We start from the raw sequence: 22205 nt of genomic DNA, 5'->3' as shown, positions 1-22205 counted from the left end.
TCTAATGTTCAAATCTCTATAATAATGAAAACAATTGGACTTCACTGTGGCGTGAGGCCTCTGACTTGAAGCTGCAAAGAGAATCTCTGGCTCCAGGACCAAGAAATGATGATAGGAAATGTATGGGCTTATAAAGTTGAAACAAGGGCTGGAGAGATGGCTCTATGGTTAAGAGTACTGACTGCTCTTCCAGAGGTCCTGAGTTCAAATCCCAGCAACCACATGGTGGCTCACAACCATCTGTAATAAGATCTGATGCCCTCTTCTGGTATGTCTGATGACACCTACAGTGTACTTATATATAATAAATAAATAAATCTTAAAAAAATAAAGCTGGAACAAAAGTGCAGTGGTTCTCATACCTTTATTGATAACCTGTCATACCTAATCCACTGGGAATTCTGTCTCAACAGATCGGCATCTTCTCCTATGCCAAACTGGTTGAGGTAGCAATTTATATTATCCAGTATTAAAAATAAGTCAACCAAAAAGAGAGACAGATACTAACCCCCAGTAAGTCTGTGGCTGCCTTCCTGGATGGGACAGATGGACAGACCCACAGTTGTTAAGGTGCCTGAGCTCACTGTGATGTCAAGTGAAGACCTGGTCTGGAAGTTTCCAAGGGGTTAAGAAATGTATCCAAATAGCAAGGGCTAGACCTCCAAATCACGAGGCCTGAGCCATAGAGATAACAATTCAGCTCAATAATCCTTTGGTTTGTTGGGATTGATGTGGTCAGAGAACTCAGAGGCAAGAGGAACATAAATAACAGGGGAGCACTCTGAGGAGCATCACACTCTGGGAAGCACTCGGGGTGGTGTGAGCCAGAGGAGCTTCCTGACCTCAGGGGAGCACTCAGAGCGGTGTGAGCCAGAGGAGCCCTCTTGGCCCTGGGCTGGGGGGGGGTGAACACTCAGAGCGGTGTGAGCCAGAGGAGTCTGGCACCAGCACCTGAGTTGAGAAGCTGGGAACTCTGGGGTCACTTTCATCTACTTGTTGAAATCTCTTCTCTTATCTGAAATCCATATTTTATGTTCTTTAAAAAACTTTCCTGTGTGATTCACAAGCAGTCGGTGGCCGTGGCCTTCTTCACTCACACACAGCCTTTTATGATCCCAGTACTAAGCATAAATATATTCTAGGTTGAATCGTGTGCGTGTGTGTGTGTGTGTGTGTGTGTGTGTGTGTGTGTGTGCACTCGCGTGTGTGTGCGCACATGTATGTAATTTTCACAGTGTCTATCTAGTACTGGGCTGAGAATGTAGCAGGTACTCAGTAAGCTATTTATAGAGGAGCTGTCCCGACACTGACTTCCCAAAGTTCCCAAACTTTCCAGCATACAAAGCAACGCAGCCAGCAACCCCCAGATCAGAGGGCCTGTGGCTCCCCAGGACAAGAGGGAAGCCATCCCAAATGCAAATCCAGTCACAAAGTGCTACAAAGATGAATCAAGAAAGCAGGACCCCCTCTAAATCCCTCTTGGGGACCAGGCTCTCCCTGTGTGGATGTGTCTGTGTAGACCTGTGCTTGGGAAGGGGGTGGGTTGTGGGGTGGTGGGCAGAGAAAAGCAAGAGAGGGGCCACTCCAAGCAGTGATTCTGTGGAGGGGATTCGCTATGTCTGTTTCTCGCCCTCCCTCCTTTGTCCCCATTCTCCTCGTCCCCTTCTGCGTTTGTCCGTTCGGAAGGACCCTGGAGTGTTCTTTTGATCAGCTCAATCTTTCTCTAGCACTTGAGTTCTGATTGGCTGAAGGACTTAGAGGGAGAAACTTTAATTAAGTAGATAATCTCTTCTTTGGATGTGAGGTAGCTCCATTTCACCACCCCTTAACTCTGTTTGGGATCGCTTACACACCAAGGTAGCCATCCCTCTGCCTCTGAGGAGAATGCCTCCCATCTCTCAATTTCTAAGACGGTCTCCCTGCGTTTCTCGGAAGACCATGTTTCTTATGAAGCCTGTGTGTGTTCTTCTAGTCACCTGTGTCCTTCACCGCAGTCACGCCTGGTAAGTAACCTGCTTGGATGTGGGATGTGCTGGAAAAATCGAGGAGGCCTTGAGCTCCGTCTTGGGAAAACCCATATGCAGTAGGGCTGTCCTTAAGTATGTGGCCGGCCTCAGCAAATCTTTAGGATTCTTGCCAATAAGAGATTGGACTTTAAAATGAGGGACTTTGTATATTTTTATAAATGATTATACTACAAATTTTAAGTGATCTGGGGAGGAATAGACGGTAGCCCAGAGCTTTAACTCCTGACCCCGCTGTGGCCAGAGACATGCTTCAGGGCAGGCTCTGAGTTGCTCACGCTGCTGGAGGCAGGATGGGCAGGGTCTGATTCTGCACTCTCTGACTTTTCTCCAGAATTCCCTAGGAAATGACTCATATTAGCATCCCCTAGACCTTGTAAGTGCATTGCAGATATTGGCGTTGGGTTAAGCAAACAGGTCTGAAAGCAAATATTCCAGCTGATATTTCTCTTTAAACATATGAGTTGTTCAATGTACAGAAATTCCTAGATTTCTCTGAAAATCAGGTAACGAGCGAAGGCGATTTGCAAACCCTAGGACAAATGCTAGGTGATAATATCCTTGTTCTTGGGAACCGTGGCGGCATCTGCACGTGCATGTGTTAATAAGCAAGAATATGATAATATAAGGCCTGGCCTGAGGAAAGAGTGCAGCTAGGCAATTTGGAGTTTCTCCTCAATTCTGATGCTATCTCAATCAACACCCCCACACCCCACCTTAAGATTTTACTTTGACTCAAGATACAAACCCACCTGTTTCACAACCTATCCAGAAAGCCAGGCCAGAGCTGCCTTTGCAGGAACGTGCTTTCTGGACTAACTTATCGGAAAGGAGCCTAGACTCTTCTTACCGTAAACGAGCCCAGCGATCATGAGTAAAGTGTTGATTTCAAAGTTCTCTATCTTAGCACAACCATTTGAAACTAAGTGTAGCCGTTTGCAACATTCCCGATCATGAGCAAAACCACCAAATCGTTGGTCAGTTTTAATTGGCCTTTTAATTGACTATTTCAACTGAAAAGAGGAGGAGGAGGAGGGGGAAAAAGCCATCTCTGCCTCTCGAGAACAAAACGACAAAAGGTCTGGGGGACTATTGCAGGACATTTCTACTGGTATCCGTCCTGGTCATCAGCTGATTCAGTATCAGCAAAAGAGAAACACGAGATGCCTCTCCCGAGTCACCAGGGCAGTGGAAAGAATTGTCCCATTAAAAAATACCTTTACTGTGCGTCTCCCTCCCTGCTGAAGGGGGTCATGTGCGCTTCATTCTGACACTGACACACTGAAGGGTAGCTGGGTGGCTTGTCTGTCCAAATTCAAGAGTGTGGATTCAAAAAGAAAACAAGAGAAAAGAAATGTGAAAGTTCGTCCTAATTTAAACACGGGGACTTAAGAACGCCTCCTGGCCTGGCCTGGCGTGGAGCGAGAACCGCCCAAGGCTCCAGCGTTATGACTCAGACTTTAATTGCTTCTCCTTAAAAGTCTTGATTGGAATTCAAAGTGCATACTCCGCCAAGATCCTGCTTTTGGGTAACATTTGAAAAGCGGATTTTTTTTTTTAAATTTTGACATTAAATATTGATTATTCCTCTAGTGAGACACTTCGGGTTTTTGTCTAAGGTCGCCATCCTTATTGTCCCAGAGGGAGAAATTTGACCAAGCACAGCCTTTGACATGTTTCTCTTCATACTTCATTATCAACCTTTTATGTAAGACCTCAAAAGCGTCTAACAAACAGAGAAGCCCAACTTCTGCTTGGCTGTTCAATTGTAGGGCCGCTTGAAATTACTGTCTAAAGGAGTCAGGCAACAAACATTCCTGGGTTTGAAAAGAGATAATAGTGACTTTCACCTACCCCTAGCAGCTTGACTGAGAAAGCAGTAGAAAAGGAATTTTTTTTTTTTTTTTAAAAAGAAGACTTGCCACCATCCCTCGATGGCAGAAAGTTTCTGTGGGGGTGTTATTACTCAGTAACTTGAGGAATATTTTCTTTTGTTTTTCTAATCTTTATGGCTTCTTAAAATGGAGAACAAGGATGCTTGAAAGAGAGATAATGCTGAGGAGAGATAGTGACAGCCACGGTGAGACCAGATGAACTGGTCCTGATACAACTTCTTGTCAGGAAGAAACAGGCGGAACCTGCTTTCCTTTAACTGTTCATCCTACTTCATTCCAGCATATCCATCCCATAATAGCAATAGGTGCTCAGGTCCCCTGTCCTCACCTCTCCTCACCCACCCATTGCCTGCTCTCCCGAGGCCCATATAGATACACATAGAGTTTGTTTCTATTCTGGACAGGGCAAGAGTTTATATAAAATTACTGGGTTGTAAGGCAAACACATTACCCCTTGTGTCTCAGTGTTTGAGTTTTTATAGTAACCTTTTAACGGATATTGAAATTGCATCTGATGCTAAGGTGCTGGAGCCCTGACTAGGAAATGGATCAGTTTGGGGTTTTGCTTTGGTGATGCTGGAGATTAAACCCAGAGTCTCCTTGTGCTTGGTGGGCGATTCCACCACTGAAGTAGGGCACAGTGCAAGAGAAAGCTGTTGTCAGGGGATCTTTACACGGATGGTCTCACCAAACACCGTATGTCAGGGATCTGCGTGCTTGAGACCAGCCTGCTCTATATCATGAGTTCTAGGACAGCCAGGACACACAAAGAGACCCCGTCTGAAAACAAGAATAAGAACAAAACCAAATACAAACATTCAAAATTATCGAACTCTTGATGTTTTCTTTGCTGTACTATGTGTTAATCACAGTGGGTTTTCCCAGTACCAGAAGTGAAAGGAGAGGTTTGGTCAAACGTAGGTCTAGCTGGTCACATCAGCAAGCTGTGCCTTTCCTCGGAGAGCTTGGAGACCCCTCGAGTCACAGAAAGAAGTGAGGTGTGGGGAGCTGCTTTGGGATCTAGAAAACAGACTGCGAATGTGAAACACGTTCTCACTAGTAGCCTCCCTGGTCTGTCAACAAGTACATGGATCAAAACCTGCAGAGATGCTGGAGCAGCCAGGATGTGGCCCTAGCTGAGTAGCGCATGGGAGGGAGCCTGGCTAGAGACAGGACCAGCAAAGGTCTGCTTCCACTCGCCCCCTTTCCCTCCACACTGGATGCCTTCTTTCACTCTCGTTATTTCTCCCATGATGAATGACAATAGTGATATTACTATTAGAACAATCCTGACAAAACGTATGAGGTCCCGAGAAAAGACAGGACTATTGTTTCCCTGGAATGAGGAGGCTGCTCTGAGGTACATGGTCTGTGTTTGTGTGTGTGTGTGTGTGGTGTGCATGTGTGTTTGCATGCATGCCTGTGTGTGGGCATGTGTGTGTGTGTGTGCATGCATGCCTGTGTGTGTATTAAGAAGACCTTAAAAAGGAGAAGAAACAAAGGCCTTTTTCATCCAAGTCTGCTCTCCATGGGAAGAGACTGTTGTTTTTAATCCTCTGGACGGACAGCTGGTTCACTTTCTGTCAGCTGATGATTTCTCTCCTGGGACAATTAATAAAGTTCCTTCTCTTGGGCTTTAATGACCCTTTTCCTGTGTTCATCAGAAGACAGAGAATTCATATGGCTTAGAAGGTGAGGTCTGGGCAATAGTTTTTAGGATAAACCCTTCTTTTTCCTGAAAGCAGATTTTTAAATACTGAGCAAAGAACCAGACTTGGTTGAAAAAAAGGAGGCAGGGAGGGGCTGGGGGCTGAGTTCCTATCAACACAGTCTCTGAAATATGCCTACACACTGAAGTCTCCTGAAAGAAATGAGCATTCACTGTGTACAGACCTGGAGCCTCATTACCAGCAAAACGTTTACGATTTGTTTTTCCTTAATCTTTTCTGCAAGTCCCTGGTTTTGACCTTGTCATCTCTGTCTATGATTCTGAGGTTAGAGTTTTCTCTCAGCCACAAAATCAATCAATCAATCAATTACCCAATCAACCAGTCAATCAGTCAGTCTGTATGGGGACCTAATTTAAATGCACCACCATCTAACCACTCCCGACTTGTTGTTTTGAACAGTTTGTGTTTTCCAGTGTCCCCATCTTCAGCCCTAATAAGACTCCATAAAAAAGGTAGACATCAGTCTTTCTGTCAGACTCTGGGATGATATTCCTACCTTCTCTGGGCTGGACTTAAATCATTCCACAGAAGAAAGACTTTCCCTCCATTCAGTATCTTGATCACCTTCTGCAGTACTAAATCCCAGTCTCCTCCTCCTCCTCTTCCTTCCCCCTCCTCCTCCTCCTTCCCCCTCCTCCTCCTTCCCCCTCCTCCTCTTCCTTCCCCCTCCTCCTCCTCTTCCTCCTTCCCCCTCCTCATCCTCCTCCTTCCCCCTCCTCCTCCTTCCCCCTCCTCCTCCTTCCCCCTCCTCCTCCTTCCCCCTCCTCCTCCTTCCCCCTCCTCCCCCTCCTCCTCCTCCTCTTCCTCCTTCCCCCTCCTCCTCCTCTTCCTTCCCCCTCCTCCTCCTTCCCCCTCCTCCTCCTTCCCCCTCCTTCTCCTCCTCCTCCTCCTCCTCCTCTTCCTCCTTCCCCCTCCTCATCCTCCTCCTTCCCCCTCCTCCTCCTTCCCCCTTCTTCTCCTTCCCCCTCCTCCTCCTTCCCCCTCCTCCCCCTCCTCCTCCTCCTCTTCCTCCTTCCCCCTCCTCATCCTCCTCCTTCCCCCTCCTCCTCCTTCCCCCTCCTTCTCCTCTTCACACTCAGACTCCCTGATTCCCTGTCAGACTCTGAGTTCCTTACCCTGCTGATTCATGACAACAGCAAACCAAAAGGCCATTCCCATGGTCCTGCTGGGAATTAACTCAGCTCCACCAGGGTGTTTGCAGAGCGCAGACTCCATCGTTGTGATTTCAGGGGAGCTCTGCTTAACTGTAAGTCTATATTATGGACTCTTCCTCCCCTTCCTCTTCCTCCTCCATAAAAGCAGAGCCAGCAGATACGAAGAAACCCCTAATAACTCAGCTTCAGCCAGGGTCCCCTCCTGTCCACTCTGCTTCACCTACACCTACTGTAGCACTTCCAACTACATATGTTTCTCGTACTCTGAATCTTCCAGAACAGTTCAAATCAGAAAGAGGCAGGACAGAAGGACTAGCCTATCTTATATCTCAGAGACCTAGAGCCAGCAGGTGGAATGAATCTTGGGCACCAGAATACAGTCATGGTTGTCCTTGGGGGAGGGCCATTCAGAATAGACATTAATGTGTCATTCAGATGCAGGCTTACGTTTGTTTGCACTTTGAGTGGTTGGGGCTGAACAGGGTGTGTGTGTGTCTGTGTGTGTGTGTGTGTGTGTGTTTCACTGTCCACCTGAATTTAATTCCATTAGTTACTGAAAGTGGTCCTAAGGTGCCTGTTGGTTCTGTTACCTTGAGCGGTTCAGCTGCGGGGTTTGGAGGGTGGAGAGTCATTCCTCTGGTTACACGAGCCTTCTGGCTTTAGAAAGTGGTGGGTTTGTGTCCACCTATGTAATGGACAGAACTCATCTTAAGTGGAGACCACAGAGACCCAGGTGAGTAAATCAGAAACCATGAGTGGCCTGCACAGCAACTGGAAAGAAGCTTCCATAAATGCTAGGCTTTGCAGAGACAGTGTCCTGGGCTGCCCTTCAGCAACTTTCACTTAGAGGCCAGGGAGGAGGCAATTGCTGGGTCCCTTCTCCCCTCATTTAAATGCCAAGTGCTGAGGACTTTCCTGCTGCTTGGCTTTCTCAGAGAAGCTTGCTACAGTGCACAAAGAAGGGCGGAAAGGGAGAGAGGACAGCCTTGGCTTTGTAAGGACTCCTGGACTAACGGCTGTCCCTTGGCAGGGAAAAGAACTTGCAAACTGATGACTTCCTCCAGGGATGGGAAGAAATCCTTCTGAGCCTGCTTGGCAGAGCTTCATGGCTTAATGTTGTTCCAAAGCTGATCACTGGCCTCTGCCAATAATTATTTGGCAGGGGCTGGATTTGAACTGATGTGGCACGTTTAACATAAGGATGACCATTAAGATAGACACACCTGTTTAACATTTTGTTTTAGCCAACTGGTTTATAAGACTAACTTTCCTATACAACTATGTTTCAATGTCATAGAGAAAATTTACATATTCATTAAAATATCTTTAGACTTATTTGTAGAGTGTTCTAAGAGCATTTTAAGCCATGAAAAGGAACCAAGTGATCCCCTGAGTTCCACCTTTAAACCCATCTTGCAAACAACAAAATCAAACAGCAAACCCTTCTTCTGGCCACAGCATCAGCCATGATTTGGCCTCCTTTCTCTCATCTCTTCAGGTATTTCACCACTCCCTGGAGTTCACACCTGCTGCTCTAAATCCAGGCCTGTGTTTTTTACCCCTGAACAAGATCTTGTCCCTACTAGCTCTCCCTTCCTCCCCCTGTACCCCCTGCCCAGTGGAGGGGTTGAACCTATGTTTATACACTAGGCAGGATCTCCACCATTGAGGTATATCCCCAGCCCTCTTAGGATTTTTCAAAAGTTTCTTTTTGCCACATTTGAAAGTAGGAGGAAATTGATCTTTGAAATTCTACATACTTTCTTCCCTCTAGGAGTTGGGATGTCTGCACCTTCTTTCCCACTCCCTTCTTCCAACTATAATGAGGTCAATTTCCATGATTTATATAGCTTACAGTGCAAGAATTAGTCACCCAGTTGATCTGTGAAAAAGTTTTACCTTTTTTAGCTCCTTGTACAATGGGAGGCTCCTGGATTAAATATCTCTGGGCATTGTTAGAAGGCAGTGAAAGAAACTTCTGGAACTCTTGGATCCAGTTTCACAGTTATCAGTGAGGCTGTTGCCGGTGTAATTGTGTGAGCTTGTACACGTGTGCTCACGTGTGTTGTGGAATACAGAGAATCATTAGGAGAATCCCGTAAGGAGCTGACTCAGCTCCCCACAGCCCCCTCAGGCAAGATGTGAACTCCATTCAGAAAGAAAGTTGCAAATGAGGCCCTTCTGGCTGGAGCCCCAGGCGGCTTCCTACTCTGCAGCCTCTGAGCATCATATGAAACACCTCCTGTCTCTGAGTAAGATGTGTGATTGACAGCATCATGCCCCCTCCCCTGGCTGCCAGCCCAGCTTTCCTATAATCCCAAAGTCTGAACCAAGAGACACTGTGGAGCAGAGCAAAGGGGATCTGGTCTAAGCTGCTTCAACCACTGGACTAAAAACCAGCTTGGCATAGAAGCATCTCAGGGAAGTGCCTATGGGGAGCTCACTGAATTATATGGGTAGGAGCATGGACAGGAAGGGGAGAGGGAGCCAGGCACCTGGAATTAGCCCAGTGACAAGGCCCTAGCCAGACTAAGAGAAGAATGCAAACAGAATGTGTGCTTGAATACTTCCGGTCCAGGTCTGTCAGTCCCACAGTGAGGCTGTATTCAGACCATGGCTGAGAACCTGCTGACCACAGAATGATGCTGTTATATGCACCACCTAGTATACTCTGTCAAGTGTGAAGAAACCATCCTCAAACTAGAGGTGAGGGGGTAAGGGTAGTGGCCTAACCCCTGCCCAGGACAAGCTGTGATCATCAGAGATATAAGTTTGCATTTATCTCTTAACTCCAAAGGTTGGAAATATAATGCAGACTTCTTCAGAGAGCATCAGGTAGAGAAAGGCTTTCAGTGTGTGTGTGTGAGAGAGAGAGAGAGGGGAGGGGGAGGCAGAGAGGGGAGAGGGAGGAGAGGAAGAGAGAGGGAGGGAGGGAGGGAGGGAGAGAGAGAGAGAGAGAGAGAGAGAGAGAGAGAGGGAGGAGGGGGAGGCAGAGAGGGGAGAGGGAGGAGAGGAAGAGAGAGGGAGGGAGGGAGGGAGGGAGGGAGAGAGAGAGAGAGAGAGAGAGAGAGAGAGGAGGGGGAGGCAGAGAGGGGAGAGGGAGGAGAGGAAGAGAGAGGGAGGGAGGGAGGGAGGGAGGGAGGGAGAGAGAGAGAGAGAGAGAGAGACAGAGAGAGAGAGAGAGAGAGAGAGAGAAATATTAGGGGAGGAAACATCCTTCTTCTCCTATTCCACCACCCTGAGAAAAGTTTCCCACTGGGAACAGGCTTATTGTAGACTAGAGAGTCCAGTGGTTGAGCCAAGTTTCAAGTGTGGCGCTATAGATGAAAAGCCCCATGACCCATGGCTAGACTTGGCTACTGTCTAGTCTCTGAGGTTGCTCCAAGCCAGCAGGTCCCTGAGCAGAGAAGCAATGGAAAGAGGGTAAACTCGGCAGGTCTCTGCGGCAAAGACCACCCACACAGCCTCGAGTGAGACATGCAGCCAGGGCACATGGCTGGACCCCACATGGAAAGAATAATGAACAGCTCAGGCATCAGGCACTGTCTTCAGGGTGGACAGAGCTAGAATCTCCTGAGGACTTGTCATGCTAATCTGGAAGACCCAGGTATCCACGGGTGAACTTTGAAGTCAGTGGATGCTGTCAGCTGCCAAGGTGGTAGAGGAGCCCTAAGAGTCTTCTCAAGTCAGACGGTCTTTGGGTGCTTTTCTAGTGACACTGCAGGGTTGGACAAGGCCAAGTGCAGATGAGTCGATAACGGGCTACAGGCCAAGGCTGACTGTGCATTGCCTTGGCTGAGGAGGCCCCAATGTCCCATGAGGGAAACAGCTGTCACCACATGCTCCATTCACACCATTTCTGACCCTTTCCACTTTTGTAAGAATGGCACCTTTGAAAGGACTGCCCTCTGCAGGGGCTCTGGGGTGACTGAGACATGTCATGGCCAAACTGTGGAGCAAACCTGTGTGACCCCCTTCTGCTGAAGCGACAGTGGAGAAACTCACACAGGAACATTCAGCTCCAGGAAGGAGAAAAGAAACCAACACACAATGTTTAGCAGTTTTATGTTTGTAGAGAAAAATCGAGCAAGACGTATGGTTTCCATAGAGTTCCGTCCCTTCTCCCATACAACCCCTTGTTTATTTCCACTTTGTCTACACAAGAGCCAGTGTGAAGAGTATCAGTCATTAGAGGATCTGGTAGTTCCCAGAGCCCGTGGGCATGGAGGCTTCTAGAAGAGAAGGCCAGCTTGGGCTACAAAGTGAGACCCTATCTTAGAAAAGAGGAAAGGCAAGCAAGGCCCGGGGTACAGTTTGTGGCAGAGCAATTGCTCTGAATCATTAAAATTAGTAACTTGTTTAGTTTTGTGGGTTCAATACCCACCCTAACTCCTCAAAACACTTGCAAGTGAGGCTTCAGGGGATGCTGGTTGCAGAGCTGGAGAGATGGCTCCGAGTGTTTACTGCTCTTGCAGAGGGCCCAGGTTTGATTCACAGCACCCATGTGGCAGCTCACACCTACCTGTAACTCTAGAACCAGGGCATCTTATGCCTTCTGGCTTTCCTGGGCTCCTGCATACATGCGGTGCACAAAAGTTACCTGAGTGTGCGCATGCGCGCGCGCGCGCACACACACACACACACACACACACACACACATACATAAAATAAGTACATAAAATTTTTAAAAGAAGTACTGAGCATGGCTTTTGAGTGACATTTACCCAAGAATAAGAAAGACTTGTGATGGTTTTTTTTTTCCTTACAACTTTATTTTAAAAAGAGATACATGTACAGATTTTTAAGAGCATTTTGGAATAAAACTATATGAATATATTTTTGTCAGTACTTGATTTTTTTTTAAATGTTTGATAGTATGCATTGAAATCTTACTAGCTACCATAAGCATAAAGTACATGTAAAACTAAACGTAACATGGAAATAGAGTTTTCTTGGTGTGTATAGATTGAACATAATGATTTTTAAATACCAAAATTTGCCACAAGGCCATCTTCTTAGCTCTTGAGTTATTAATGATTAAAGGTCCAGATGTACCCCACTCTGAGTGGTATGACTTGTGATGGTTTTATTGAGATAGAATCCACACCATAAAATTCACCCTTAGAGGAGGAAAGGCACACACCTGTGCAGCCCTCTACACATTCATTTCTCATTTTTATCAACCCTAGAAGAAACCCCCTCCTCATTAGCAGTCATACCCCAGTGTTCTCCCCCGTTCCCCTGATAACTGACAATCTACCTTCAGTTTCTATAGAATAGTCTTCTCTAGGGGCTGGAGAGATGGCTCCATGGTTAATACCATTGGCTTCTCTTTCAGAAGACCCAGGTTCGATTTCAGCACCCACACGACAGCACACGGCTGTCTGTAGTTCCAGTTCCAGGGGACCAGGCATCCTCACAGACACACATGCAGACAAAACACCAAGGCACATAAAAGCATGTAAATCTTTTTTTAAAAATAGTCATTTTTCCTGGCACTTCTTATAAAATTAAGAGCAAGAGGCCATATAGTTCTGGGTCTTTGGGTCTGGGCTCTTCCGCGTGCGGAGTGATGTTCGTCTGTGTTGGAGCATGCTCAATGTTTCACTTCCTTCTATGGTCAGCTAATGTTCTACCATGGATATAGCTGCTAGACATTTGGGCAGTTTTAGCTTTGGGGTACTCTAATTAATGCTGCCATGAGCAAGGTATATATGTTTTTTTACATATATGTCTGCCTAGGAGATCTGCTGTGTCATATTTAACCTGTGGAGGAATTGCTAAACAATTTTCAAAAGTACATGTACCTTTTTTTTTAAAAAAATATAATCTAACTGGCAACATATGAGGATTCTGCTGCTTTGAGTTTTTAATCATTCATTCATTCATTCATTCATTCATTCGTTTTTTTGAGAGAGTCACTTTCTGTAGCCTTGTCTGCCCGGAACTCACTGTGTGCAGCAGGCTGCCCCTGAACTCAGAGAGGTCCTGTGCATCTGCCTCCTGAGTGCTCCGGAGTGGGCTTCCAAGGTGTGGGCTACCTTTGAAGAGTCTTCTTATTTCAGTCTAGCTTCTGGACGGGCCGTAGATTCTTGTGGCTCATGTTCTTAGGTGACTAGTGATGCTGAGCGTCTTTCTATGTGCTCATTGGCTGTTTTCGCATCTGGGGCAGTAAATTAGTAAAATTGCTTTGGCTCCCAGAGGACCTCAAAGTGCTGCACCCTCCTAGGAGCCCTCTGGATTTATGAATGAAGGACAACACACACACAAAAGCTAATTTTTAAATGCCTTGACTAGCTCAATGACTGGGTATTTCTAAACCTTCCTGTTGCTAGTCCATATATCTCTTGGGTATTCCTGGCTTAACACCTGCTAAGTCTATGTTTTAGTTTTGCTGCCCTGTTGCCTACTGGGCAGTACCCCCGCCCCAATAGGGTCATTTTCCCTTTCCATCTACATTGCTGGATGAGTTTTCTTCTGAAGCTCTTAAATCTCAACCCTGTCCCTCCAAGTCATGGTGATCCTCCTCTTCCTCCCTTCTCTCCCTGACCCTTGTACCCACAATCTAAAAGTTCCATCTTTGTCTTTCTGCCCAGCCATTGGCTGTAAGACAATTCTTTACTATCAATCAAAGCCAGCTGGGGACAGGGATTCTCAGGTCTAGGAGCACAGCCGTGGGAGCCGAATTAAGACAAAACATTAGAACCAATTCCCAACACACATCATCTTTGGGAAAATGTGTATTCAAGTCCTGTGCCTGTTTTTAAAACTGAGTTGTTTTGTTGCTGCTGAGCTTAAGGAGCTTTTCACACAAACTTAAACTCAAAATCCTCCAGACTCACCCTCACCAGTGCTTAATTAATGGAGTTTCCCAATAATCCAGACAAGAGTTGATGATGGTTTGAGCCATACAAAAATTAGGGGAGACGCTGAGAACTGGTTTACACTGTGAGCTGCATGAAGTCAGCAAGATTTGAGGACAGGTCGACTACAGGATAAGAAGAGGAGTCAAAGAGGACTTTGAGGGGACTTTTATCTGAGCAAGGAGAGATTTTCTTGCTCTGAGGTGGAGAGACCCCAGATGGAGGTAACAACAGGGCAAGAGTTCATTCTGAGGCAGGTTAAGCTGGATACTTCCCAGATCAAGAGTACAGTTGAACGTACAAGTCTGAAGGCTGAGCAAAAGGACCTGAGAGTAGCTGGGAAGGTCCAGGAAGGTGTACAAACCCTTTGACTGGCACTCGGTCTGGGCAGTGGGAGGAGCAAATGGATATCCCTGTGGGCATGGGGAGGTACCTCCGTCTGAGAATGTACATCATACCCCCATGGAAAAGGCGCCACTTATTAAACAGACATTGTGTCTTCTCTTCAATCCTGTGACTGTCGCTAGATGGCACCCAGCCCTATAGCAACACTAAGATGCTGTCTGTCCGTTCTCCCCATCTTCTCACAGCCCTCCCTGCGTTGTCTGCAGTCTTTATTTCTACTGCTCCATCACCTGTCTCATCAATGAAAACTAGGACTCTCCAGTGTTGGGTGCTTGCCACAAGGACACAGTTGGATATTTCACATATAAGTCATGCAGTCGTATGGACCAAGGAACATCTACAAATAACAACCTAATCATGGGAATGTCCCAATAAGACCCACAGCCTTGTCCTGTGACAGCTGTTCAGTTAAACCTGTCACTTTAATCGGCTCAGCTGACATGCATGTCACACAAATCTTTCCATATTATAGGTTCTCTTAAGAAGGGAAATCCTCCAGGTCCTCTGTTGCCTACTTCCCATTGTCCTGCCTCAGACTCTTTCAGAGAATCTTGACCCAGGCTCAGCCCTGGCAAAGCTTTGCTTACTGTCATCATGTGAGGCTTGTCTCCTTTCCAAGTAGTGTCTGCTCTGTAAAATGATAACTATTCAATCTGCTCTGGTAATGTCTAGCTCTGGAGTTATTCCACTTGGAAAGATTGCTCTGTTGAGTCGGAGTAAGCTCCTTGCCTTTTCATTATCTCTGGCACCAGGCCCCAAGGATCAGAAACTTATCTCCAGAACCTAGCATGGCTTTGACAATTGTGAACACATTCAAATTGTCTTGGATTTCTTTGTGAGTTCTTTGGTACAGCTCCCTCAGCAGAGGGCAGATTTGATTTGGTTGACCTGGTTATGTCTGCCAAGTTCCAATAGGCAGGCCTTCCTTTTGCTGGATTCTGTAGGTTCTGTGGATTTTCTGTCAGTTTGTTTTCCTCTTTCAAAAATCTCCATTCTTTTTATATGGAAGCATTCCAGTCTGCTAATAGTGTTTCTCAAAACCATCCAAACGCTTTGGATGTTGCATCTCATGTGAAGCGTCTACCAAGTCCTTTTGGCCACCAATAAGAGAAGGGCTTTCTTTATCTCTTCCCATTCCTTTCTGGTGTTTACCACCTCCTCAGCCTTCAGAATTGCAAGGGGACACCAACCTTCCAGGGTAAATCCATAAGAGTTCCCATGTTACTTTCCTCCGTTGGAACGCTAATAGATAAAAAATTTTGGTTACCATGTCTACTTTGAATTCTTCCTCCAAGTCACCAAGACTGCAGATCACATATGTATTTAACTTTGAACTTTGATATAACTATACATTTGCAAAAGTTGCAAAGAAATGTTCCAGAAGCTTCTGAGTTCTTTCCTCAATGTTCAACAATCGTTCCATCTTATAATTTTTATATAGCAACCGTAGAGCTCATTCAGACACCAGTTTACTGTACCTCCAGCCTCAAATATTCATGTGTTCGTGTGTGTGTGTGTGTGTGTGTGTGTGTGTGTGTGTGTGTGTGTGTATGTGTGCATGAGAGAGGAAGAGATGCTGATTCAGACTTGCTATGCCTCTACCCCTGTGTAACCACCACAATAGTTAAGGCAATTAACCCTCCCATCACTAAGGATCATGACTCTTAATAACCACATCCATCTTCCCATTCACATAGATTACTGAGCCATTGCTGCAGCCTAGGACAGATTTTAATATAACGTCCTTGAGATTTATCCAAGTCCTTGTGTTTGTTATTGCTGAGTGGTATTCCATGGTGTGCACACACTGGTTTGTTTTTCATATTTGGTGATTTTTGTTGTTATTGTAAGGACTTGAACTCCTAACCCTCTTGCTGCCACCTCACAAGTGCTAGGATTACAGGTGAGTACCTTCAAGCCCAGCAAAGTATACAAGTTTTAACCTTCACACTCAGAAGATCACACACATTCAAACTCCTAAGTTAAAAAGTCTTCATTTCTCTGGGATAAAGATGGAAGAATGAAGCCACTGAACCATATAACCGGTCTACATTTAGTTTGGAAGAAGCAGAGACCAAGCTACTTTTCAAATTAGACTTTATTTGGGATTCAGTTGCCAAAACCCTGGACAGATATCCCACTGTTTACCTCTCCCATTAGACAGGCATCTGCCCACACCCCGGTGGAGACAGATAAGCCTGGGGTCAGATCCCACGTCTTCAGTTATTAGCTGGGTGAGCCTCACCATGGAATTAGCCGTCTCCCAAGGACAAGGCAGAGATAGTAATGTCTGGGGAAGAAATGATGTAAAAGAGCTCTGTGTGAAAAGCTGAATGATGTCTGGTACTAGCTCTGTCCCCAGCCTGTGGCAAAAACAATAATTAGACAGTATTTCCAATTTTTACAGTATTGAAAGCTATAACTTTCATTTCTATGGTGCCGTAAATTATGACTGACTTTAAAACTCCAAAGAAATGGAGCCAGAGAGATGGTTTAGTGCTTAAGAGGACTGGTTGCTCTTTCAGAGGACATGGTACAGCTCCCTGCACCCATATGGTAGCTTAGAACTCCATAATGTAACTCCAGTTAAGTGGTCTGACTTCTTTCTCTTCAGAGCTTCTCAGGTAAGTGATGTGCATGTCATAGACAGGCGAACACTCATACACTTAACCTTTTTGTTTAATCTAAAGGAATATTCTCCTTTTGACTCATAGTCTTTTTAAACTAGATAGGTCGATTTTTAAAGTTTTAATTAATTTGAAATGTATTTGGGATATGCACATGTATTGGAGCCGGCACATGCGCTATAGCATGTGGGTGGGGTCAGAGAACCCTTGCAGGAGTAAGTTCTCTTTTACCATGTGGACTCCGGGGATTGAATTCAAGGGTCAGGCTCAGCACCAGTCATGTCTACCCACTGAGCCATCTCGCTGGTTCCAAGCAGGTTATCTTCAGTAGCCTTGTGAACAAAGTACCATTTCTTATGAAAGAAATTGTTTTTTTCCGTCTCAATAATATTGTGGAAATAATCTTGTGGCTCTTGGGAGCGAAAACAAACTGGTGCCTCTCCACTGCACTGCTTTTTCTTCCTTCTAGGTCCGTGAACAATTTTCTGATGACCGGACCAAAGGTAAGGAAAAGGTTTTTGATGAACTTGGATGTCACTGGTCTTTCTGGGTGAAGGTAACACATGCTGGGTTTGTGGTTATCTGCCGCTTCCATTTCTGTTGTGTATAGCACAGACAGGGCTTGCCCGAAGCCACTCGGCAAATGGTCAGAGCCCAGATGAGAACTTGGGTGTATTGTTACTGAATTTATGTCTGGAATCTCCCAAGCCAGGAAAGTCACCAGCTTTGACAGGTGCAGCCCCACAACCTTCTCTGTCCCCTCTAACATTCAGGAATTACACAACAGGGCCTGACACAAAACGCGCCCCCAGAGCACCAATTCTTAGCTTGCAGTGGGTACAACAAGCACCTGAATTTCAAGATGGTGGCTCATTTTGGAGAGGCAGTTTAGTATAAGGAATGAATACTGGGGTTTGCTAAGTTTGACAGAAACCAAGTGCAGCTCCTCCATTTGCCTTCTGCTGATACAACTTCTCTCTATGCCTCCGTTCCTGACCTACACATTGGTCCTCTCCACAAGGAAACGGGTACTATTAAATGAGATGGCATACTTAAGACTGCTTTCTCAGTCAGTATCACAGGCTGGGAGAGCAGACAGTAAGAGAGTTGCTTGGCCAGCATGGGGCAAATGTCTCCTAAGCAGAGGCTAAATCTTTTGAGTCCATATTCCTGTAGGCTTACCTGGTCTACTCCAGCAGCGTGGCGGCTGGTGCCCAGAGTGGTATTGAAGAATGTAAATATCAGTTTGCTTGGGACCGTTGGAATTGCCCTGAGAGAGCTTTACAGCTGTCCAGCCACGGTGGGCTTCGGAGCGGTAAGTCCATAGCTTGGGCTCCCCCCTCTTCTGTACCCTCAACTTTCACCCAGTCTCTGCTCAGGACATCACTCTCTCCTCAGATCCCTTCTTCCTGTCCCGTGTTGCCTGTCTGTGCTTCCTTTCCCTCCCTTCTCTCCTCGCCCCTCCTCCCTCCCTCTTCAATACACTTAGCCCCATCTCCAGTCTGTCTTTGGCCACCCAGTTGGCTAAAGGCTTTGTTGGGATCTAAGTAACATGGAGATGTAGGTTAGGGTCATAAATCCTCACCCTGACCCCTTGCTCCTTTCAGCAGGCTTAGAGAGAGGTGCTGAGCCAGGAGAAGCTTGGAGAGCAGGTTACCATAGAAAGAATAAGCGGTGTGGAAAGGCTGCCCATTTGGGGAGCTTTTGAAGCTGACTGCAGGGATTTCTAGACTTCAGTGTGTGACTTGAGAAGACAGGAGGGAAGGAGGCTAGGGCTGAGACCAGGGATGGAACAGATCCTGGAAGAGGGAAAGCTACTAGGCACGGGAGGAACAGGCAGAGCTGGGGGAGGGGGTGTGATGGAGGCATTAAGGGGCTGCAACCTCTTCTAACCCTCGAGGGACCTTGGCTCCCCCAGCTAACCGGGAGACAGCGTTTGTGCACGCCATCAGTTCTGCTGGTGTTATGTACACCCTGACGAGAAACTGCAGCCTAGGAGACTTTGACAACTGTGGCTGTGACGACTCCCGAAATGGACAACTGGGTGAGTAGAAGTGGGGGGCTGGGGAGGGGGCACAGGCAGGCTGGGAAGTTCACTTACACAATGAAAAGCATGGTGGGAACTCGAAGGAATAAATATGTCTTCTTCTAATTATGCGGGGGGGGGGGGGGGGAATAATGCTGAAGGAGAGTGAGCCGGTTCCAGCCTCCTTAACTTAGTGATAACAGAAATTGTGTACAGAATCGTCTGTCCCTCCCAGGGGACTTCCTTTCCTGTTGCTTTGTCCCCTGTTGCCCCCACCCCCACGCTTTTCCACCACCTTCCCCATCCTCTGTGCCTTGTCACTCAATTTCTCACTTCCGGTGCTCCACATTACTTCAGTTAGGTTCCTCTTCCTCTCTCAAAGGTGAACTCTTGTCCCCTTCCAGACTTCAACCGCCCACCTGCCAGACACGTGCACTCTCCAAGAGTGCAAGGGTATAATCCACGTGACAACTAGTTATGTCCCAAAGACCTAAGTAGAGCATTGGCTCGGGCTGAAAGCGGGCAGACAAGGTGGCAAAAACAAGACCGAAAGCAATCCAGAAACAGAACACTCACCCAACTACAGCTCTTCCCCACTCCCTACCCCCACCTCACCCAAAGAGAAACCTGAGCTCAGATAGCTTTGGACTCTGACTTTTCCTGCTCCCGCCTTTTCAGGAGGCCAAGGCTGGCTCTGGGGAGGCTGCAGTGACAACGTAGGCTTCGGAGAGGCCATTTCCAAGCAGTTTGTGGATGCCCTAGAGACGGGACAGGATGCCCGGGCAGCCATGAACCTGCACAACAATGAGGCTGGCCGCAAGGTGAGTCCCGCAGTCCTTTGCACTGGGCAGCCGGCTCCATCCACTGCCAGCTCTAACGTGGGTTCTCTCACAGGCTTTACCCAGTCCTCTGGCCACACTCTAGCTAGGCGCCTAGACTCCTCCAGTCCGGGCCGTTTACGTGCTGCTCTATCCCCCCAGGCAGTCAAGGGCACCATGAAACGCACGTGTAAGTGCCACGGTGTGTCCGGCAGTTGCACCACGCAGACCTGCTGGTTGCAGCTGCCAGAATTCCGGGAGGTAGGCGCGCATCTGAAGGAGAAGTATCACGCGGCGCTCAAGGTGGACCTGCTGCAGGGCGCGGGCAACAGCGCGGCGGGTCGCGGCGCCATCGCCGACACCTTCCGCTCCATCTCCACGCGCGAGCTGGTGCATCTGGAGGACTCCCCAGACTACTGCCTGGAGAACAAGACCCTGGGGCTGCTGGGCACCGAGGGCCGAGAGTGTCTGCGGCGCGGGCGCGCCCTGGGCCGCTGGGAGCGCCGCAGCTGCCGCCGGCTGTGCGGGGACTGCGGGCTGGCGGTGGAGGAGCGCCGAACGGAGACAGTGTCCAGCTGCAACTGCAAGTTTCACTGGTGCTGCGCTGTCCGCTGCGAGCAGTGCCGTCGGCGGGTCACCAAGTACTTCTGCAGCCGCACAGAACGGCCGCCGAGAGGCGCTGTGCACAAACCTGGGAAGAACCCCTAAGGGTATCCCCTTCTGCCTCCATCCCGACTCCTCCTAGGTTTGGTTTTAGAGATCCCGGAATATATAGAGGAACCCAGAATGGGTGACCTCACACTCCCTAGCCCAGAGATCCCAAGGAGAGGCTACAGTCTCTCTACCTCTCTACCGAGTGACACTTTCTGGATTCATCCGCATGGTCTTTGTAGCTCACTCGTAGGTCTCAAAACTGTTATAAAATTCTGCAAGTTGTTCCTGAGAAAAGGACAACAGGCAAGTCTCCTCACCCCAGCCCACCCTACCCTACTTTTGACCCAAGTGGTCCTAATACTGCACCTAGCTTGTCAGGCCTATGAAGGCCCCTCTGAGATATGCTTGGTCCAGGAAAAGATGTGGTCTTTCTCTAGCCAGCCACAATTGCACCTCCCTCCCTCCAGCCAGAGCCTGTAGGCCTAGACTCCCTGCTGTTGACTATTCAAGAATTTAACTTGTCTTATTTCCCTACTTGCCCTGGGGTGGGGTAGGGGATACAACCCAAACCAAAACAACAACTGAACAAGAACAGGAGAAAAAAGGGGAAAAAAAGGAAGTAAGGCTTTGAATATGGGGTAAGAGTAAACCCCAGAGCCCAACTTGCACACCAAATGTTACTCCTCTGTGACATAATGTCACTGACAGACTTCAGCTGAGCAGTGACCTTCCTAAACACCAAAGATGCTCCAGACACACCCAAGGGATCTAGGAGTGGTAGAAGTCTGCAGTGGGCAGGTGGGCTGTCAGTTTCTGCTCATAGCAGCTGTCTTCTCCACGGCAGCTTTATCCTCTGAGCCAAGACAGACAAATCAAGCTGAATTTTGGATCTGTACCTCTAAAGACAGGGCATAGGAAGGAGAAACCAGGCCCTAATACCTGGTTCTCCAATAGGCAGGATTCAAAACATTGCTTTCCTTTATATGTAAACCTTCCCCTACCCCACCCCCATACTCTGAAGCTGTTGCTAACAGGATGTTCAGAACTTTAACCTTTTTTATTTATTGCAGTCTGATATATGTCCCTTCTCCCAGGCCCTGAACTCACGGATACTGAGATGCTGAGGGAAAAGCACAGCGGAAACTTAACCTCTAAGCTCTCACCTCCCTCCCGCTCTGGCAGGATACCATCTCCCTGAGCCTTCCAGGATGGCCTAAGTAGCTAGCTTGATTTGACCGAGGTTAATCTGCTAGGGATTAGTAAATCACCCACATAAACCTTCCACTAATGCATTCACTTGGAAGCCCAGAGATCACTGCTTCTGAGTCGGAGGTTTCTTTCTTGGGGAGGGGCAGTTCAGCAGGGACTTGCTTATGAAATGGGTATCCGGGGAACAGAAGAACAAGTTCAGCCCAGACCTTCCTCATAGCTGCTCTTGGCTCTAGGTTAGTCCTGGGTGTGGGCATCCACAGCACTTAGGGAGCAGAGCCAGCCAAATTCTTTATTTCTCTTCTGCTCAAAGTATAGAGCTGAACTCACAACACCAAAGCCCCAGGGGCTACCCTGAAAGAGTGAAATGTCCCTAACATTCGGAAGGACGGTGGCTGAGTCAGATGCCTTTAATGGGCGTCTTCTGGTCCCATTAAAACTGTGGAAGGCCGTGTTTCTTGTCTTTAGCAGACACTTCCCTTCCCTTCAGGGTGTCTTTTGCCACTTCACTTTCAGCTCTATCAGTAAAAGATTCTTTTCTCTCTCCCTCAGTTCTTACCTGTGCCTCCTCAGTCTCCCCAGCTCTCCTTTCCCTAGTCCTGCATCAGTGTGTGTCAATCCCAGTGAGTGTACCCTCGATAATGTACAGAAGAAAACCCAGCCATGCAACTGAAAACCATGAAGGTTCCACGCTGAAAACAGAAAGCTGCGTTTTCCAGGGCTCTCTGAGCCCAGAACATTGACCTCGGACTTCAAATGCCTCAGGCTGTCATTTCTTCCACAGATTACTTAGTATGAGT

General features: G+C 47.4%; 1 protein-coding gene across 1 annotated transcript; it reads left to right on the top strand.

The window, feature by feature from the left end:
* Positions 1 to 1938: 1938 nt before the first annotated feature.
* Positions 1939 to 20250, top strand: WNT8B (Wnt family member 8B; the record flags this gene model as incomplete). Its single annotated transcript, XM_080911271.1, has 6 exons — positions 1939 to 2003; positions 17168 to 17201; positions 17875 to 18013; positions 18617 to 18742; positions 19403 to 19545; positions 19705 to 20250. The coding sequence occupies 6 exons, from the start codon at positions 1939 to 1941 to the stop codon at positions 20248 to 20250; spliced, it is 1053 nt and encodes a 350-aa protein (XP_080767397.1).
* Between the last annotated feature and the right edge of the window lie 1955 nt (positions 20251 to 22205).

The sequence above is a fragment of the Micromys minutus genome, assembly GCF_963924665.1.
Source record: "Micromys minutus genome assembly, chromosome: 2".
Taxonomy (NCBI): Eukaryota; Metazoa; Chordata; class Mammalia; order Rodentia; family Muridae; genus Micromys; species Micromys minutus.
This window is presented reverse-complemented; position numbering and strand designations above follow the sequence as displayed.